The sequence below is a fragment of the Protobothrops mucrosquamatus genome, unplaced genomic scaffold (assembly GCF_001527695.2).
Source record: "Protobothrops mucrosquamatus isolate PMUCROS unplaced genomic scaffold, P.Mucros_1.0 scaffold2820, whole genome shotgun sequence".
Taxonomy (NCBI): Eukaryota; Metazoa; Chordata; class Lepidosauria; order Squamata; family Viperidae; genus Protobothrops; species Protobothrops mucrosquamatus.
Genome location: NW_015388853.1, coordinates 68,981 through 85,579, shown reverse-complemented (window position 1 = coordinate 85,579; position 16,599 = coordinate 68,981). Strand labels below are relative to the sequence as shown.

At 47.9% G+C, this 16,599-nt stretch overlaps 2 protein-coding genes across 2 annotated transcripts in view; both read right to left on the bottom strand.

The window, feature by feature from the left end:
- Positions 1-2,981, bottom strand: part of LOC107296466 (BCAS3 microtubule associated cell migration factor) — a gene marked incomplete at its 3' end in the record, with an annotated part of 37,249 nt that extends 34,268 nt beyond the window's left edge. Inside the window, exon 1 of the mRNA XM_015825818.1 lies at positions 2,898-2,981. The remainder of the gene's footprint in view (positions 1-2,897) is intronic.
- Positions 2,982-5,884: 2,903 nt separating this feature from the next.
- PPM1D (protein phosphatase, Mg2+/Mn2+ dependent 1D) overlaps positions 5,885-16,599 on the bottom strand; it is a 29,104-nt gene continuing 18,389 nt past the window's right edge. Inside the window, exons 5-6 of the mRNA XM_015825819.1 lie at positions 15,207-15,452; positions 5,885-7,464 (exon numbers count right to left, since the gene is read on the bottom strand). Of these exons, the coding sequence (XP_015681305.1) occupies positions 6,904-7,464; positions 15,207-15,452 (807 nt within the window). The 3' untranslated portion in view covers positions 5,885-6,903. The remainder of the gene's footprint in view (positions 7,465-15,206; positions 15,453-16,599) is intronic.

Here is a 16,599-nt window from a genome sequence, read left to right as displayed (position 1 = left end):
TTATCACATTTGAATATTCAGTAATGTTATTTTATTTGTGATATTATCAAGTGATGTACAGATATCATTACACTCACGCTAAACATAAATAATATCGTATGTCCAAGTATTTGCCTCACTCACTCCTTATTCAATCACATACATTTCATCTAAAAGCCCTTTCGATTAATTCTTACCTATATCCTACACAAAAACCAGTCTCTGGTCTCATACATTACACCAAGCATAATATTAATTGAAAAGAATATTTGTAGCTCAGGGCTGAATTGTTGTTATTTTCTTGCAGACATTTGATTACCCAACTAAGTAACATCAACAGTGCTAAAAGAGAGTGCAATTTGCTCTCATTATGTTACAGCAGGGCTTTTCAACCTTTTCACCCATTGTACCACTTTTAGGATATGGCAATATCCGAGTACCACCAGTCACCTAGCAAGGTGTCAAAAACTTGATGACCAAAAAAAAGAGGAAAAAAGTGATAAAGTACAGGTAGTCCTCGACTTACAACAGTTCGCTTAGTGACTGTTCGAAGTTACAAGGACATGAAAAAAGTGCCCCCCAAGCCACAGCCGAAGAAGGCACCTGCCTGCCCACCCGGTGGCGCTCTTCCTCCTGTCTGAGGTTTTCATGGTTGTGAGCATTTCTGTTGAGAATTGGCAGCGGGGATGGGGTGGGGGGGTGTTTGGTTTTTATTCCCCCCGTCTGCTGGGTGGTTGCAGCAGGTTTTGGTCACTTCACATGACCCTGGGACACGGTGACCATCATAAATATGAATCAGTTGCCAAGCATCTGAATGTAAATCACAAGACCCTGGAGATGCTGCAACATTCCAGCTGATCGGCGCTTCTTGGCTCAGCATAAGCGTCAGGATCAGTGCTGCTTTCCAGCTGGAGCCTGGCGCTGATCCTGGCGCTTCCGCTGAGCCCTGACAGCCCTGCAGCTCCAGCCGTCTCTCGCTCAGGCTTGTGTGGTGCTGTCACCGATTCAGCTCATTCCCCTCCCCCGCTACCACTTTTCTAGGATGGTCGCGTACCACCTGCCAGGTGCCAATGTGCCACAGGTGGTACCCGTACCACGGGTTGAAAAGCCCTGTGTTATAGGACTGATGATGTTACCTAGTAATGAAACATCTGCAAGAAAACCACCAAGCTCAGAGATCACCAAGAACCCCACAACCATAGGATTACTTATTTGATTCTGATATACAATAATTCATACAATATGCTACAGTATGATTGATCAATCGCCCATAGCTGGCTGATTTTACGTCATGCTAAACTGTAAATAAACTAACCATATCACATCTTAGTTCCTTGTGACCCCAACAGCTTTGTCAACTATAGTTTATGTATGTGTATTTTCCAGTTGGACTTCTGAACAACTCTAGGTAAATTCAACTAACAACTTTCGTTTAGTGACTGTTTTAACATTACAACAGCCCTGAAAAAAAGTGATTTATAAAAGTTTAACACACTTACAACATCCCTGTGGTCACATGATCAAAACACAGATGCATGGCAACTTGTTCATATTTATGACGGTTACAGTGTCCCAGAGATATGTGATCACCATTTGCAAACTTCTGATAAGCAAAGTCAATGGAAAAGCCAGATTCACTTAACAACTGTGTTACTAAATTAACGGTGGCAGTGATTCACTTAACAACTGCAGCAGGAAAGATCATAAAATGGGGCAAAAATCACTGAATTGTCTTGCTTAGCAACAGAAAATCTGGGCTCACTTGTAATCAGAAGTCGAGGACTACCTGTACATGCTAAAAAATATATAATAATACCGCAGTATTAAAAAAAGATTAAATTAGATTTCCCAAATAAAAGCCTCATTAGTAGAATTGCCTTGGTGGGTCCTTTTAAGTAGTAACTCTGAGAGGGATCTCGGAGTCCTAGTGGACAATCCCTTAAATAGGAGCCAGCTGTGTGCTGCAGCTGCCAAAAAAGCCAATACAGTGCTGGGCTGCATTAACAGAGGGAGAGAATCAAGATCACATGAAGTATTAATACCACTTTACAAGGCCTTGGTAAGGCCACACTTGGAATACTGCATGCAGTTTTGGTCACCACGATATAAAAAAGATGTTGAGACTCTAGAAAGAGTGCAGAGAAGAGCAACAAAGATGATCAGGGGACTGGAGGCTAAAACATACAAGGAACGGCTGCTGGAATTGGGTGTGTCTAGTCCAGGGGTAGGCAACCTTGGTTCTTTTATGACTCGTGGACTTCAACTCCCAGAATTCCTGAGCCAGCATAGTTGAAGTCCACGGGTCATAAAAGAGCCACGGTTGCCTACCCCTGGTATAGGGTTTCCTGCCTGAGCAGGGGGTTGGACTAGATGACCTCCAAGGTCCCTTCCAACTATCCTACCCTACCCTACCCTATCCTGCCACACCCATGACAGGAGGGTGAAAAGATGCCTGGCTCAACCCCCTCCCCCCCCACCGCACCCCCGTTGTGGAAACCAGGGCTTCAAATGATACGTGGACCCTGAAGCCAAAGGGCCAAGGAAGGCCTGTGCCCCAGATCTGGCAGCCCTTCAGGCTCAGCATTATGGGCTTCGGGGTCAGTCTCGCTCTCTTGAGGCTGGCCTACCTCGCAGGGCTGCCGTGAGGGAAAAAGAGGGGCGTGGGGTGGGGGGGAAGGAAACCTCGGAGGCTTGAGGGAAATGGGGGGGTGGGATACCCCCCTACTAGCTGACTGGTGAAACAGGCCGCCTCAGACACCCCCTTTCCCACGTGCCCCCCAACTTCCCCCCCATATCAAATTGGCTCCCTCACACGACCCTCCCCCACCTTTCCTGTCAGCCTGGCTTCCCCTCCACCTCCCCACAAGCCCCACCCACCGCTCGCGCTTCCCATAATTCCCCCCCCTCCCTCCGTCTACCTGCTGCGGTTGAAGCGCCTCGCTTTTTCCCCTCCCTGGTAATATTTGGGACCCTCTCACCGGCCGCCGCACTGACAGCCAATGGTCGGCAAGGGGAGGCGGGTGCTGTTCTGCTTTCGGATCCAATCAGCGGCCAGTAGGGCGGTTGGCAACACCGCCGAGGGTGGTTGTCACTCTCGCTCTCTCTCCCGACGTTTTCCTTCTTGCCCAATCGCCGCAACTAAGTTAGGTTGAGAAAGCTCGACGTTTTGGATGCTTTTGACGCTCCCACCTGCGGGGGGGAGGGAGGGTTGTTTACATCCGGGTCTCAAAGGAGGAGGAGGTGCTTGACGTGTTGCAGCCGGTGCTGAGCGAGCCAATGGGATTCGGGGTTGTCGGATACGCGTAAGCCACGCCCACCAGTGACGAAAGGGAAGGTTGTTTACCGCTTTCCACTTGGGAAGGGGCAAACTGAGGACGAGGCGTGTGACGTCAGGCCGCGGCTGATGCAATGACGCAAACAGTAAAGCGCTTTCAGGACATGTAGAGATAGAAAAGTGTAGAGAGGGACAAATGGTTATTTGACAAAGTACCTTTTTAAAAATCAGGGCCATAAGCTTATGAAAAGGTCTTAATTTTCACAAAATTAAGGGCTCTTAATTAATAAAATTAAGGGCTGTTAATTCACAGAATTAAGGTCCCTTCCAACGCCGTTATTCTGTTTATATTTTTTTGGGGGGGTCTACTGATTAAGGTGCTGAATTAAAGAACCAGGGAGATCTAGTACAAGGGCAATTATAGCCCCTGTACAACCTGTGGACTTCAATTCCCAGAATTCCTGACCCTGCATTAGAGACAGTAAAATAAAAAGAAGAATCTTGAATTACGCAATATTTTGCACCGGTACAGGTACTCCTTGACTTGTGACCACATTTGAGCCCAAAATTTCTTGTTGTTAAGCAAGACAGTGGTTGTGAGTTTTTCCCCATCTTACGACCTTTTGCCACAGTTGTTAAGTGAATCACTGCATTTGTTAGGTAATAATTCTGATAGAAAGGAAATGCATGCTATGTGGTCTGTTCTAAAGAGTGAATCTTTGTCAAAAGATGTCTGTGGAGATTTTCAGTCATCCAGGTCATCGTTATCCCGACTTTTCATTAAGCAAATTGTTTTCCCCGTTGAACTGCTTGTCAGAAGCTGGCTGGGAAGGTCGCAAATGGAGATCACATGACTCGGGGTGCTGCGACCATTGCATTTTCATGCTGGATGACTAGCTGGTGGGGAATGGAAGGATTTATACTCCTTGCAGACAGCTGGTCATTTGCATCCTTTTAGAAAGTCGTTGAGGTCACCTGGAGGTTTACCTGTGTCCACAGGGTCACCTGAGTAGTGCTTCTTGGCTGGAGGATGTTTTCTGCCCTGTGTCCCTCTTCAGTCAGAGCTGAAGAAACTTCTTGTATGAGAAGCAAAACGTCTTCAAAGAAAAACAAGAAAGTCTAGTTGCCTCCTGAAAAAACACCTTTGGGACTTCGTCAAAAGAAGTAAACAGAAGGCTATAGTATAATAGCATGTTTGCCCATTCTATGGATGTCCGATGAGCGCATGAGAAGGACCATTGAATTAAGTTGGATATACAGGTAGTCCTCCATTTACAACCACTCATTCAGTGACCATTTGAAGTTACAGCACTGAAAAAAATGACTCACAACTCATCCTCACAGTTACAACTGTCACAGCATCAGGTGATCAAAATTCAGGTGCTTGACAAACGGCATGAAAATGCAACGGTCACAACACCCCGAGTCATGTGATCTCCATTTGCGACCTTCCCAGCCAGCTTCTGACAAGCAGTCAATGGGGGAAGCTGAATTTGCTTAATGACTGCCTGATTCACTTAACAACTGCAGTGACTGGCTTAGCAATTGGGGCAAAAAAAAGGTCATAACATCGGGGGGCAACTCAGGTCATATCCACCTTGCTTAGCAAGCCGAAATTCTGATCCCAATTGAGGAGCACTACCTGGATTGGAAATGAGCATAAGAAAAATAAATGGGGATAAAAGAAGATTGTCAGCGTGGAACAATCAATGAATGATGGTGGGTTGAATTCAAATCTCAGCAATCAGTACCAAAGAAATCCACTGAGGTGGTTTAATCAGAGAGAATGAATATGGATGGTTCCTAATGGAACTCATGGTGGAAAGGAACAGAGAAGATCCTGGAAAAAAAGTATTTTGTGTAAGCAATAGCAATAGCATTTAGACTTATATATTGCTTCACAGTGCTTTACAGCCCTGTCTAAGCAGTTTACAGAGAGAGACAGACAGAGATTGATAGTAGACAGACAGATGAATGAGAGATAAATAGACGATAGATAGATAGATAGATAGATAGATAGATAGATAGATAGATAGATCAGTGATGGCGAACCTATGGCACGCGTGCCAGAGGAGGCACTCAGAGCCCTCTGTGGGCATGCGTGCTGTTGCCCCAGCCCCGCCTCCCCTGCAGCCCCTCCTCACCAGCATCCCCCCTGGAGGAGAGTCGCCCCCGAGCATGGACCACGTGGAGCAGCACAGCCAAGCACATAGCAGCCAGGCAGCGGGGCAAGACTCTGCCCTCACGTCCCGTCGCACACAGATGATGCACGGAGTGCGTGGCCACCATGGCGCTGCTGGTTCGCCTGGGCGATCTGTGATGGGCCGTGGAGGCGGTGAGTGGCCCTGCGGGCGGGCGGGGTGGGGGTGGGGCAGGGGGCGGGCAGTTTTGGGGCACTCGGTCTCTAAAGGTTCGCCATCACTGGGGTAGATAAACAGACAGACAGAGACAGATTGAGATAGGTTTTTTTCTTTCTGGCTTTATAGTGTTGAAGTTTTTTTCTTCTTTTTTGTATATTACAGAAATAATTTCTTTTAAAAAAAACGGTTATGGGAAACCTGGGCTGCAGCTATGTTTAAAAATAGTTTAAAAAAAAAACAAAAAACCCAGAAAGCACCAGGCAGGTTTTTAGCCATTTTATTTTATTGTAGGTATACAACGACAACATATGCAAAGAAAAACTAGAAAACTATCCCAATAACTTAAAAACGTTAAATATGCCATCAATGGTTGGAATAGTAAAATGTCTCATGCGTCCATAAAGGAAGGTATATCATAATTCCAAGTATATCACCAAAAGAGAACTTCAAAAAGCAGCCCCCAGAAATTGGGAGCCCAAGTGATGGAGAAAAACTTTTTTTTAGCTAAAATACTGGCCCTTTGTCTTAACAAACAAACAAACGGTCAAAAACCAAATGCAAATACAGCTAGACCTAAGTACGGCATAGCATCTTAATTAATTAAAACACAGAACCCAGCATAAAACGGTTATAAAGGCTCAACATCTTTTCAGCGTACATTTCATTCTGAATAGAGAAATCTAAAAGTTAATAAAAAGGAAGAATATAGACCTTCTATTATATTCTCTAATAGGGCACATTCCAGGCAAAATTTTATTAAGGACTACGAAAATACGTTATCTTCCGTTCTGTTTAATAATTTACTTTCGTTAAAAAGCTGTAAGGTCATCACAGAAAGTTTTTACAAATTCATTTACTTTGTACTAAATTAACCTCCTCCCCAACCATTTAAAAACAACAACAACAACCCAGCATCCAAACACAAGTTTTATATTGTTTTGTTATTTTTACCTTTGTTGTAACAATAAATGCAAGAACCCAGAGAAGGAGACTACAAGTTGTATGAAGGGATATAAATTTACGCATATATATATATGTGTGTATATATATTTTACAGCAACCTCTTTAATCTCCTAAGAAAGTCTACAAAGTTATATTACAAGGGGGGGGGTTTTCAAAGGTTGGGATAAAGCTGTCTGAATTCACCCACCTTCTTCGACATTAAAAAATAATAATGATGGGGAGGGGGTGTTTAAAAAAAAATTGTGAGTAGAGAACAGAATCGCAGCTTCAAATTAATCTGCAAATCTCCAGATGTGGGTGGAATTCTGGACGAGAGAGAGAGAAGCTTCAGCAAACACACAGAGCTTTCCTAGGTTGATGGAATAAGGGGCTCCCCAACTTTTTCTGTCCACGTACGCTTCGGCGGATGGCCAGCCTGTTGGTGTTTTTATGCTGGGAGGTGGAAGAGAGGCTTTCGGGCTGCCCCCCAAGGTTTCGGGCCAGGCCGCGTTTAGGTTTCTTTACCAGAGGCCCCGAGTTGGATTCTTCCAATGTCCTTTTGAAGCTGGCCACCGGTGGAGTCCTCTCTGGTTCCTGTACTTTGGGCGCATCACTCGGGGAGACCTTGACCGATTTGGGGTCTGGACCCACATTCCTGGCGTTGGAGGGAGACAGAGTCCCCGGTGGGTTTTGACCGTACGAGTCATGTGCCCACAGTCCAGGCGCGTTGCTGCCCTTCTCGTCCAGCGGCACTACCTCTCTCGAGCAAGCTGCGTCTAAACCATCGTTGTCCTTCGTCAGCTCGTCGAGTTGCTCCGGAAGTCTGCCCGACACGGTGGCATTGCTACAGGAGAATAAAGGGAGGCCTTCCGAGGAACTAAACCGGGGCCACACATCATCTTCTACGACCTAATGGGATTTAAAAAATAATAATAATGAAGAACACAGTTTTCCATTTCAAAAATTCCTTTCAGTTTAAAGAAAAGAAGGACCAGGGGGTGATACGATAGCAACGTTCCAATATCTGTCACAGGGAAGACAGGGCCAACCTATATCTCCAAAACATGTGAAGGCAGGTATGTAGCTTGCCTACATGCAGCGGTCCTAGCAACTGCGGATGGACGGCATAAATTCTGGGGCATGTCAGAAACTATTGTGGCTCTGTCCATCCTGGAACTGATGATGTCACCTAGTTGGGTCATGAAATGTCTGCAAGAAAACCACCCAAAACCCTAATCAAAGATGATTAGGGGGCTGGAGGCTAAATATATATGAAGAACAGTTGCAAGAATTGGGTATGTCTAGTCTAGTGAAAATGATAGCAATCTTCCAATATCTCAGGGGCTGCCACAAAGAAGAGGGAGTCAAGCTATTCTCTAAAGCGCCTGAAGGCAGGACAAGAAGCAACGGATGGAAACTGATCAAGGAGAGAAGCAACCTGGAACTAAGGAGAAATTTTTTGACAGTTAGAACAATTAACCAGTGGAACAACCTGCCTCCAGAAGTTGTGGGTGCTCCAACACTGGAGGTTTTTAAGAAGAGATTGGGCAGCCATTTATCTGAAGTAGTATAGGTCTCCTGCTTGAGCAAGGGGTTGGACTAGAAGACCTTTCCAACCTTAATCACAGTTGTAAATCTTACTTTCACCCACATCCCCATGATCTGCCTTGTGAAACCCATTCAGACGTGCCGGGATTGCAACTGCCAGAATTGTGAAACAGACTTCATGACAGAATTCTTAATAGAGAAATCGAAAAAGTTAATAAAGTAAGAAAAATATTCTCTAATAGGGCACATTCCAGGCAAAACGTATTAATTACGAAAATACGTATCTTCTGTTCTGTTTAATAATTTATTTTGTTAAAAAAAATTGGGAGTTGATCCCAGGAAGTTTATACAAATTCATTACTTTGTACTGAATTGACCCCTCCCAACCATTTAAAAAAAACAACAACAACATGCAAACCCAAAATTCCTTCAGCCCGCCTTGCCGGGAATTCTGAGGGTTTCAATCTCCAAATATTTTTGAAGAAATCAAATTGGAAAGGGCTGCAACTGATTTGAGAGAGATCGATTTGGTAAATGAGTTCATATTGACCCGCACTTTTCGGTTCTCCAGCGTGAATCCTTATGCAATCAAAATGGCATGATCCACATACTGAGCCCAAAATTTCCGTTGCTAAGCAGACAGATGTTAAATGAGTTGTACCTTTTAATAACCAATCACCAGGAGACGGTGAATTCTAGTCCCGCCTTAACCATGACAGCCATCTGCGTGACTTGGGCCAATCACTAGGAGACGGTGAGTTCTAGTCCCGCCTTAGCCATGAAAGCCATCTGGGTGACTTGAGCCAATCATCAGGAGATGGTGAGTTCTAGTCCCGCCTTAGCCATGAAAGCCATCTGGGTGACTTGGGCCAATCATCAGGAGATGGTGAGTTCTAGTCCCGCCTTAGCCATGAAAGCCATCTGGGTGACTTGGGCCAATCATCAGGAGATGGTGAGTTCTAGTCCCGCCTTAGTCATGAAAGCCATCTGGGTGACTTGGGCCAATCACCAGGAGACGGTGAGTTCTAGTCCCGCCTTAAGCCATGAAAGCCATCTGGGTGACTTGGGCCAATCACTAGGAGACGGTGAGTTCTAGTCCCACCTTAGCCATGAAAGCCATCTGGGTGACTTGGGCCAATCACCAGGAGACGGTGAGTTCTAGTCCCGCCTTAGCCATGAAAGCCATCTGGGTGACTTGGGCCAATCATCAGGAGGCGGTGAGTTCTAGTCCCACCTTAGGCATGAAAGCCATGTAGGTGACTTTGGGCCAATCATCAGGAGACAGTGAGTTCTAGTCCCACCTTAGGTATGAAAGCCATCTGGGTGACCTGGGCCAATCACCAGGAGATGGTGAGTTCTATTCCCGCCTTAAGCCATGAAAGCCATCTGGGTGACTTGGGCCAATCACCAGGAGACGGTGAGTTCTAGTCCCGCCTTAAGCCATGAAAGCCATCTGGGTAACTTTGGGCCAATCATCAAGAGATGGTGTGAGGCATGAAAGCCAGCTGGGTGACATTGGGCAAGTCCCTCTCTCTCACCTCAACCCACCTCACAGGGTTGTTGTGTGGGAAAAATAGAAGGAGGAACATGTGTTGGACACTTTGACACCAATGGCCTCTCTGACCCCTCTTTCGAACCAGTGGTCCTCCCTGTCCAGAATGTGGACTTTGCTGTCTTTGAAAGAGCGGCCTTCGTCTCTTAAATGCAGATGGTCTTCTGAACCTTGAACTGATGGATTTGTTCTCCCATGTTGTGCCATGCGCTTGTGAAGAGGTTGTTTTGTTTCCCCAATGTACAGATCTGCACACATCTCACTGCATCGTACTGCATATATCACGTTGCTCAGTTTGTGTCTGGGTGTTTTATCCTTCGGGTGGACAAGTTTCTGCTTTAGTGCACTTTCAGGTTTGAAGTGTGTACAGGTAGTTCTCAACTTACGACCACAATTGAGCTCAACATTTCCATTGCTAAGTGAGACATTTGTTAAGTGAGTTTGGCCCCATTTTACCACCCTTCTTCCTATGGTTGTTAAATGAATCGCTGCAGTTGTTACATTAGTAACACGGTTGTTAAGTGAATCGGGCTTCCCCGTTGACTTTGTCAGAAGGTCGCAAAAGGCGGTTACATGACGCCGGGGCATTGCAACCGTCATAATTAGGAGTCAGCTGCCAAGTGTTCGAATTTTGACCACGTCACCATGGGGATGCTTCAACGGTCGTAAGTGTGAAGAATGGCCATAAGAGCCGTGGTGGCACAGTGGTTACAACACAGTACTGCAGGCTACTTCTGCTGACTGACGGCTGCCAGCAGTTCGATCCTGACTGGCTCAAGGTTGGCTCAGCCTTCCGTCCTTCCGAGGTGGGTAAAATGAGGACCCAGATTGTTGGGGACAAATATGCTGACTCTGTAAACCGCTTAGAGAGTACTATTAAAGCACTATGAAGCAGTATATAAGTCTAAGTACTATTGTTATTCTTCCTTCCTTCCCTCTTTCCCTTCCTTCTTTTTCTCCCTCCCTTTTCCCCTTCTTTCCTTCCTTCCTTCCTCCCTCCCTCCCTCCCTTCCTTCCGTCTTCCCTTGTCAGGGTGGAGCAGTGGTTAAAATGTGGTATTGCAGGCTGACTCTGCCCACTGCCAGGAGTTCGATCCTGACCGGCTCAAGGTTGATTCAGTTTTCCATCCTTCCAAGATCGGTAAAATGAGGACCCAGATTGTTGGGGGCAAATAGGCTGACTCTGTAAACCGCTTAGAGAGGGCTGTAAAAAGCACCGTGAAGCAGTATATAAGTCTAAGTGCTATTGCTATAAGTCACTTTTTTCAGTGCTGTTGTAATTTCGAACTAAATGAATTGTAAGTCAAGGACTACCTCTACCGTGTTTCTCCGAAAACAAGACCCACTTATATTTTTTTTACTTCTAAAAGAGGCACCTGGTCTTATCTTGGGGGCATGTCTTACCCGCTTAAGTTAGGTCCGCCGTAGCCAGGCCTCCCAGACCCCGGCACCTGTTGTTGTGCCACTGCTCGACTTCTGCAGCCAGTGCGATGTGTCATGCGGCCTCTGGCTGCGAGCAGTGGCACCGGCACAACGTGCCACGTGGCATCCAGGTGTGAGCGGCGGAACCAGCGCCACGCAAACTCCAGCCGCGAGTGGTGGCACCGGCACCACGCAGCCTCCTGCCATGAACGGCGGCAACGGCACCGCGCATCACCTGGCCTCCTGCCGCGAGCGGCGGAACCAGTGCCATGCGGGGTCTTGCAGCGAATGGTGGCAACAGCACAATGCGCCACCTGGCATCCGGTCGCAAAAGAAGTCGGGTAGAGGCGCGACAGGTGCCGGGCATGGGAGACCTAGCTGCGGCGGTCCTAAGGTAAGTGGGTGCAGGGCGCGTGGGGCAGCTCCATCCCCCCCATCCCTGCCCTAGCTTGATTTTTATGTGTGAGCCTCACCCCACCTTGTACAAGCAGACTGTGGGGAGGAGTGGGCGGGTCTTAACTAGGGCTTATTTTGGGGGTAGGGCTTATATTCGGCGCACATGTCAAAATCAAGTGAGGGTTTATTTTCGGGATAAATCTTATTTCTGGGGAAATGCAGTAGGCCAGTGGTGGCGACCCTATGGCACGTGCGCCAGAGGCGGTACTCAGAGCCCTCTCTGTGGGCATGCATGCTGTCACCCCAGCCCCGCCTCCCCTTGTGGCTCCCTCCTCACCAGCAGCCCCCCTGGAGGAGAGTCGCCCCCCGGGCGCGGCCCACACAGAGCAGTGCAGCCAAGGACATGGCAGACGGGCAGCGGGGACAAGACTCCACCCTCGCGCTCCGTCGCGCACAGTTGATGCTACGGGGGGTGGGTGGAGGGTGTAGTTGCCATGGTGCTGCTGGTCCGCCTGGGCGATCTGCAGTGGGCCGTGGAGGCGGTGAGTGGCCCTGCGGGTGGGCGGGCAGGGCGGGGACGAGGGGTGGAGCAGGTGGGACGGGGACGGGCTGGTTTTTGGGCACTCGGTCTCTAAAAGGTTCGCCATCACTGCAGTAGGTATATTGTGTTATGCCTATCAGTACCTATCCTTACATACACACACACGTGCGCGCGCCCTCATAACTGATGAAGCTTCTTGGATGAGAAGCAAAACTTGTCCCACCTGAAGGCAGGACAAGAAGCAACGGATGGAAACTCATCAAGGAGAGAAGCAACGTGGAATTAAGGAGAAATTTCCTGACAGTCAGAACAATTAACCAGTGGAACTCCTTGCCTCCAGAAGCGGTGAATGCTCCAACACTGGAAGTCATTAAGAAGAGACTGGACAGCCATTTTTCTGAAATGGTATAGGGTTTCCTCAGGACTAGATGACCTCCAAGGTCCCTTCCAACTTTATTATTATTGTTGTTGTTATTGTTGTTGTTGTTATTATTATTATTATTATTATTATTACTATTACTACTACTACTACTATTATTATTATTATTATTATTATTATTATTATTATTATTATTATTATTATTATTATTATTATTATTATTATTATTATTATTATTATTATCTCCAAGCAAAACAGAGAACAGTCCAGTTGCCTTTTGAGGGAAAAAAAGCACCTTTGGGATAGCTGTGACCTGGATGACTGAGAATCTCACAGACACACCCAAAACAAACTCACACAAAGGGACGCCAGCTGAGGAGCTATTTACATTTATTCTCCTCCACGACAAGGGTATCTCTTTTGCCCCCGGGCCATTACTCTGACCGGTCCGAGGCCCCACCGCCTCCTTCTGCCCCGGCTTGGCACCCCTTTGCCTCTCCTTCTACCCAGACAGGTTTTCTGCAAGAGAGAGGGCACCAAGTTACGAAGAGGATACCGCATGGCGAGGTCCCACGTGGCCGGATGCATCCCAGCACAGCTGGTTTCCCTCCCCCCCCAGTCCCATCCCTCCTGGCCTCGCATATTCTCCTTTTCGTGGGCACGGCCCACTGCATTGCCTCCTCAACTGTCGGCCGGCCGTCCAGCTCAGAGGCGGCTTCTCTGAACTGCTGGGAGCGGGCTGCAAAGCCCCCGAGTGCGCCGGTTGAGGGGCTGGCAGGCTGTGGCTGCTGACGGACACTGTTGGCCCCCATGCACTCTCTGGCCTCGGTGTGCAGGGGCTGATGGTGTCAGGCAGAAGCCGCCCCGGACCCTGCCTCACCTTGCCCTGCGACAATGGCACCCCCGCCCTGCCTCGCCTTGCCTCGCCTCCCCCCGCAGGACGAGCCTCCTGCCCACCGCCCCACCTGTCAGAGACCCCCCAGAGCTCCCCCCAACCCTGCCTGGCCCCCACAGGCGTCCCTCCACACAAGCAACATTGAGGTGACCACGCCTACCTTGGCCACACCCACCCAGTCTGCCATGACCACCACAGCCACCCACCCAGTGGGCCACGCCCACCCGGCATCCGGCAATAAATAAGTGGGTTTGGGGTTGCAGTTTGGGCACTCGGCCTGTAAAAGGTTCGCCATCACTGCACTAGGGTTTTATAAAGCGGTACTAATACTTCACGTGATCCTGGATTCTATGCTTCTGTTTATACAACCCAGGATTGTATTAGCTTTTTTGGCTGCTGCTGCACACGGCTGGCTCATGGTTAAGTGATCGTTCAGTAGGACTCCAAGATTCGTTCATTCATTCATTTAATTTCTATAGCTTACTAACTCAACCAAGGAAGCCGCTTTAATTCTAAAATGGCAGGTGATGACTCAACTACTGGTTATTTTTGAATACAGACAGTCCCCCACTTGCACCCATTCGTTTAACGACCCTTCAAAGTTACCACGGCACTTTAAAAAGTGTCGTATACAACCGTCGCAGATCCCCGTGGTCACGTGATCAAAATTCGGACCCTTGGCAACCAGCATGTATTTAACAAAAGTTGCAGCATCCTGGGGGGGGGGTCAAGGTGATCAACATCTGCATCCTTCCCAGCCGGCTTCCAACAAGCAAAGTCAATGGGAAAAGCTGGATTTGCTTAACAACTAGACAATTCACTTAACAACTGCAGTTCTTCGCTGAACAACCCTGGCGAAAAAGATCTTAAAATCGGATGCTACTCACTTAACAACTGCCTTGTTTAGCAACAGAAACTCTGGTCCCAAATGTGGTGGTAGGTCAAGGACTACCTGAAGTCCTTTTAATGTCGCTATGCATAAAATAAGCTGGGCTTTTTCTTCCAAAATGCACTTAAAACCGTAAGTGGGAAAATAGCAATAGGACTTAGACTTATATACCGCTCCATATTGCTTTATAGCCCTCTCTAAGCGGTTTACGGAGTCAGACTATTTGCCCCCAACAATCTGGGTCCTCGTTTTACCCACCTCGGAAGGATGGATGGCTGAGTCAACCTTGAGCCAGTCAGGATCGAACTGCTGGCAGTGGGCAGAATTAGCCTGCAATACTGCATACTAACCATTGCGCCACCATGGCAAGGAAGGAGGGAAGGAAGGAGGAAGGGAAGGAGAAAAGGGAGGGAGAGAAAGAAGGAAGGAGGGAAGAAAGAATAACAATAGCACTTAGACTTATATACCGCTTCACAGAACTTCACAGCCCTCTCTAAGTGGTTTACAGAGTCAGCCTATTTGCCCCCAACAATCTGGGTCCTCATTTTACCGACCTCAGAAGGATGGAAGGCTGAGTTGACCTTGAGCCGGTCAGGATCGAACTTCTGGCAGTGGGCAGTGTCAGCCTGCAATACTGCATTCTAACCACTGTGCTACCATGAGAAGGAAGGAAGGAAGGAGAAAAGTGAGGGAGAGAAAGAAGGAAAGGAAGGAAGCAATAGCAATAGCACTTAGACTTATATACCGCTTCACAGTACTTTACAGCCCTCTATGAGTGGTTTACAGAGTCAGCATATTTTCCCCCAACAATCTGGGTCCTCATTTTACCGACCTTGGAAGGATGGAAGGCTGAGTCAACCCTGAGCCAGTGAGAATCGAACTGCTGGCAGCCGGCAGTCAGCAGATATAGCCTGCAATACGGCATTGTAACCGCTGCACCACTACGGCTCTTTGTTGTCTATTTTTAACATCGTCTTAAAAGTTCTCAGCCCTTGAGCTTTTTTTTAAAAAAAAAAAATCACATTTTTACCTTGGCTGGTGGAGTTGAGCATTGGGAAGGGTTGATCGTCCATGTTTCAGGGCTGTTATACGAAGGTCCTTCGGCCAAGTTGAAGCATAGTTCCTCCTCGCTTTGCAGACAGCCACTCCAAGACCTCCGGCCAGAATATATGCTGATGACAATGGCGCTGGTGTTATCGGCACGAAGCATGCGCTGCTTCCACCGGGCCAGCGCTCGGTTGACCAGCATTTTAGCTAAGGACTGTTGATGTTCTCCCTTTGGGGTCAGACGCGGGGAAGAGAAGAAGAAGAAAAACGGAAATCACTAGTCTGAAAGGCTGCGGTAGGTACGACAGGTACACAAAATCTGTTTAAAATCTCTGCGCTGCCGCCGAAAATTGGAAACGATCTACATTGGCATATTTAGAGGATGCTTTAACCGGAGTGGCCTTCCCAGAATTCCCCAACCAGCACACTTTAAGAGGGGTGGACTTCAACTCCCAGAATTCCCCAGCCAGCACGGTTTAAGATGGGTGGACTTCAACTCCCAGAATTCCCCAGCCTTCAATTCCCAGAATTCCCCAGCCAGCATGCTCTAAGATGGGTGGACCTCAACTCCCAGAATTCCCCAGCCAGCACACTTTAAGATGGATGGGCTTCAGCTCCCAGAATTCCCCAGCTAGCATGCTTAAGATGGGTGGGCTTCCACTCTCAGAATTCCAATCAAGCTCCTGGCCAGAATTACTTATTCAAATCCCATCCCCTTTTTAGGCAAAATGTGGCCTTTTTGACCATCCCCTGCAAATACCTGTACGTGTGAATAATGCAGAAAGGGAGAATAACAGAATAAGAGTTGGAAGGGACCTTGGAGGTCTTCTAGTCCAGGGCTTTTCAACCAGTGGTACGGGTACCACCTGTGGTACATTGGCACCTGGCAGGTGGTACGCGACCATCCTAGAAAAGTGGTAGCGGGGGAGGGGAATGAGCTGAACCAGTGGCAGCACCGCACAAGCCTGAGCAAGAGACAGCTGGAGCTGCAGGGCTGTCAGGGCTCAGTGGAAGCGCCAGGATCAGCGCTTCTTTGGGACTGTCAGGGCTCAGTGGAAATGCCAGGATCAGCGCCAGGCTCCAGCTGGAGCTCGGTGCTGATCCTGGCGCTTCTGCTGAGCCCTGAAGAAGCACCAGTCAGCTGGAAAGCCGCACTGATCCTGGCGCTTCTGCTGAGCCCTGAAGAAGCACCAGTCAGCTGGAAAGCCGCACTGATCCTGGTGCTTCTGCTGAGCCCAGAAGAAGCGCCGATCAGCTGGAATGTTGCAGCATCTCCAGGGTCTTGTGATTTACATTCAGATGCTTGGCAACTGATTCATATTTATGACGGTCACAGTGTCCCAGGGTCATGTGAAGTGACCAAAACCTGCTGCAAC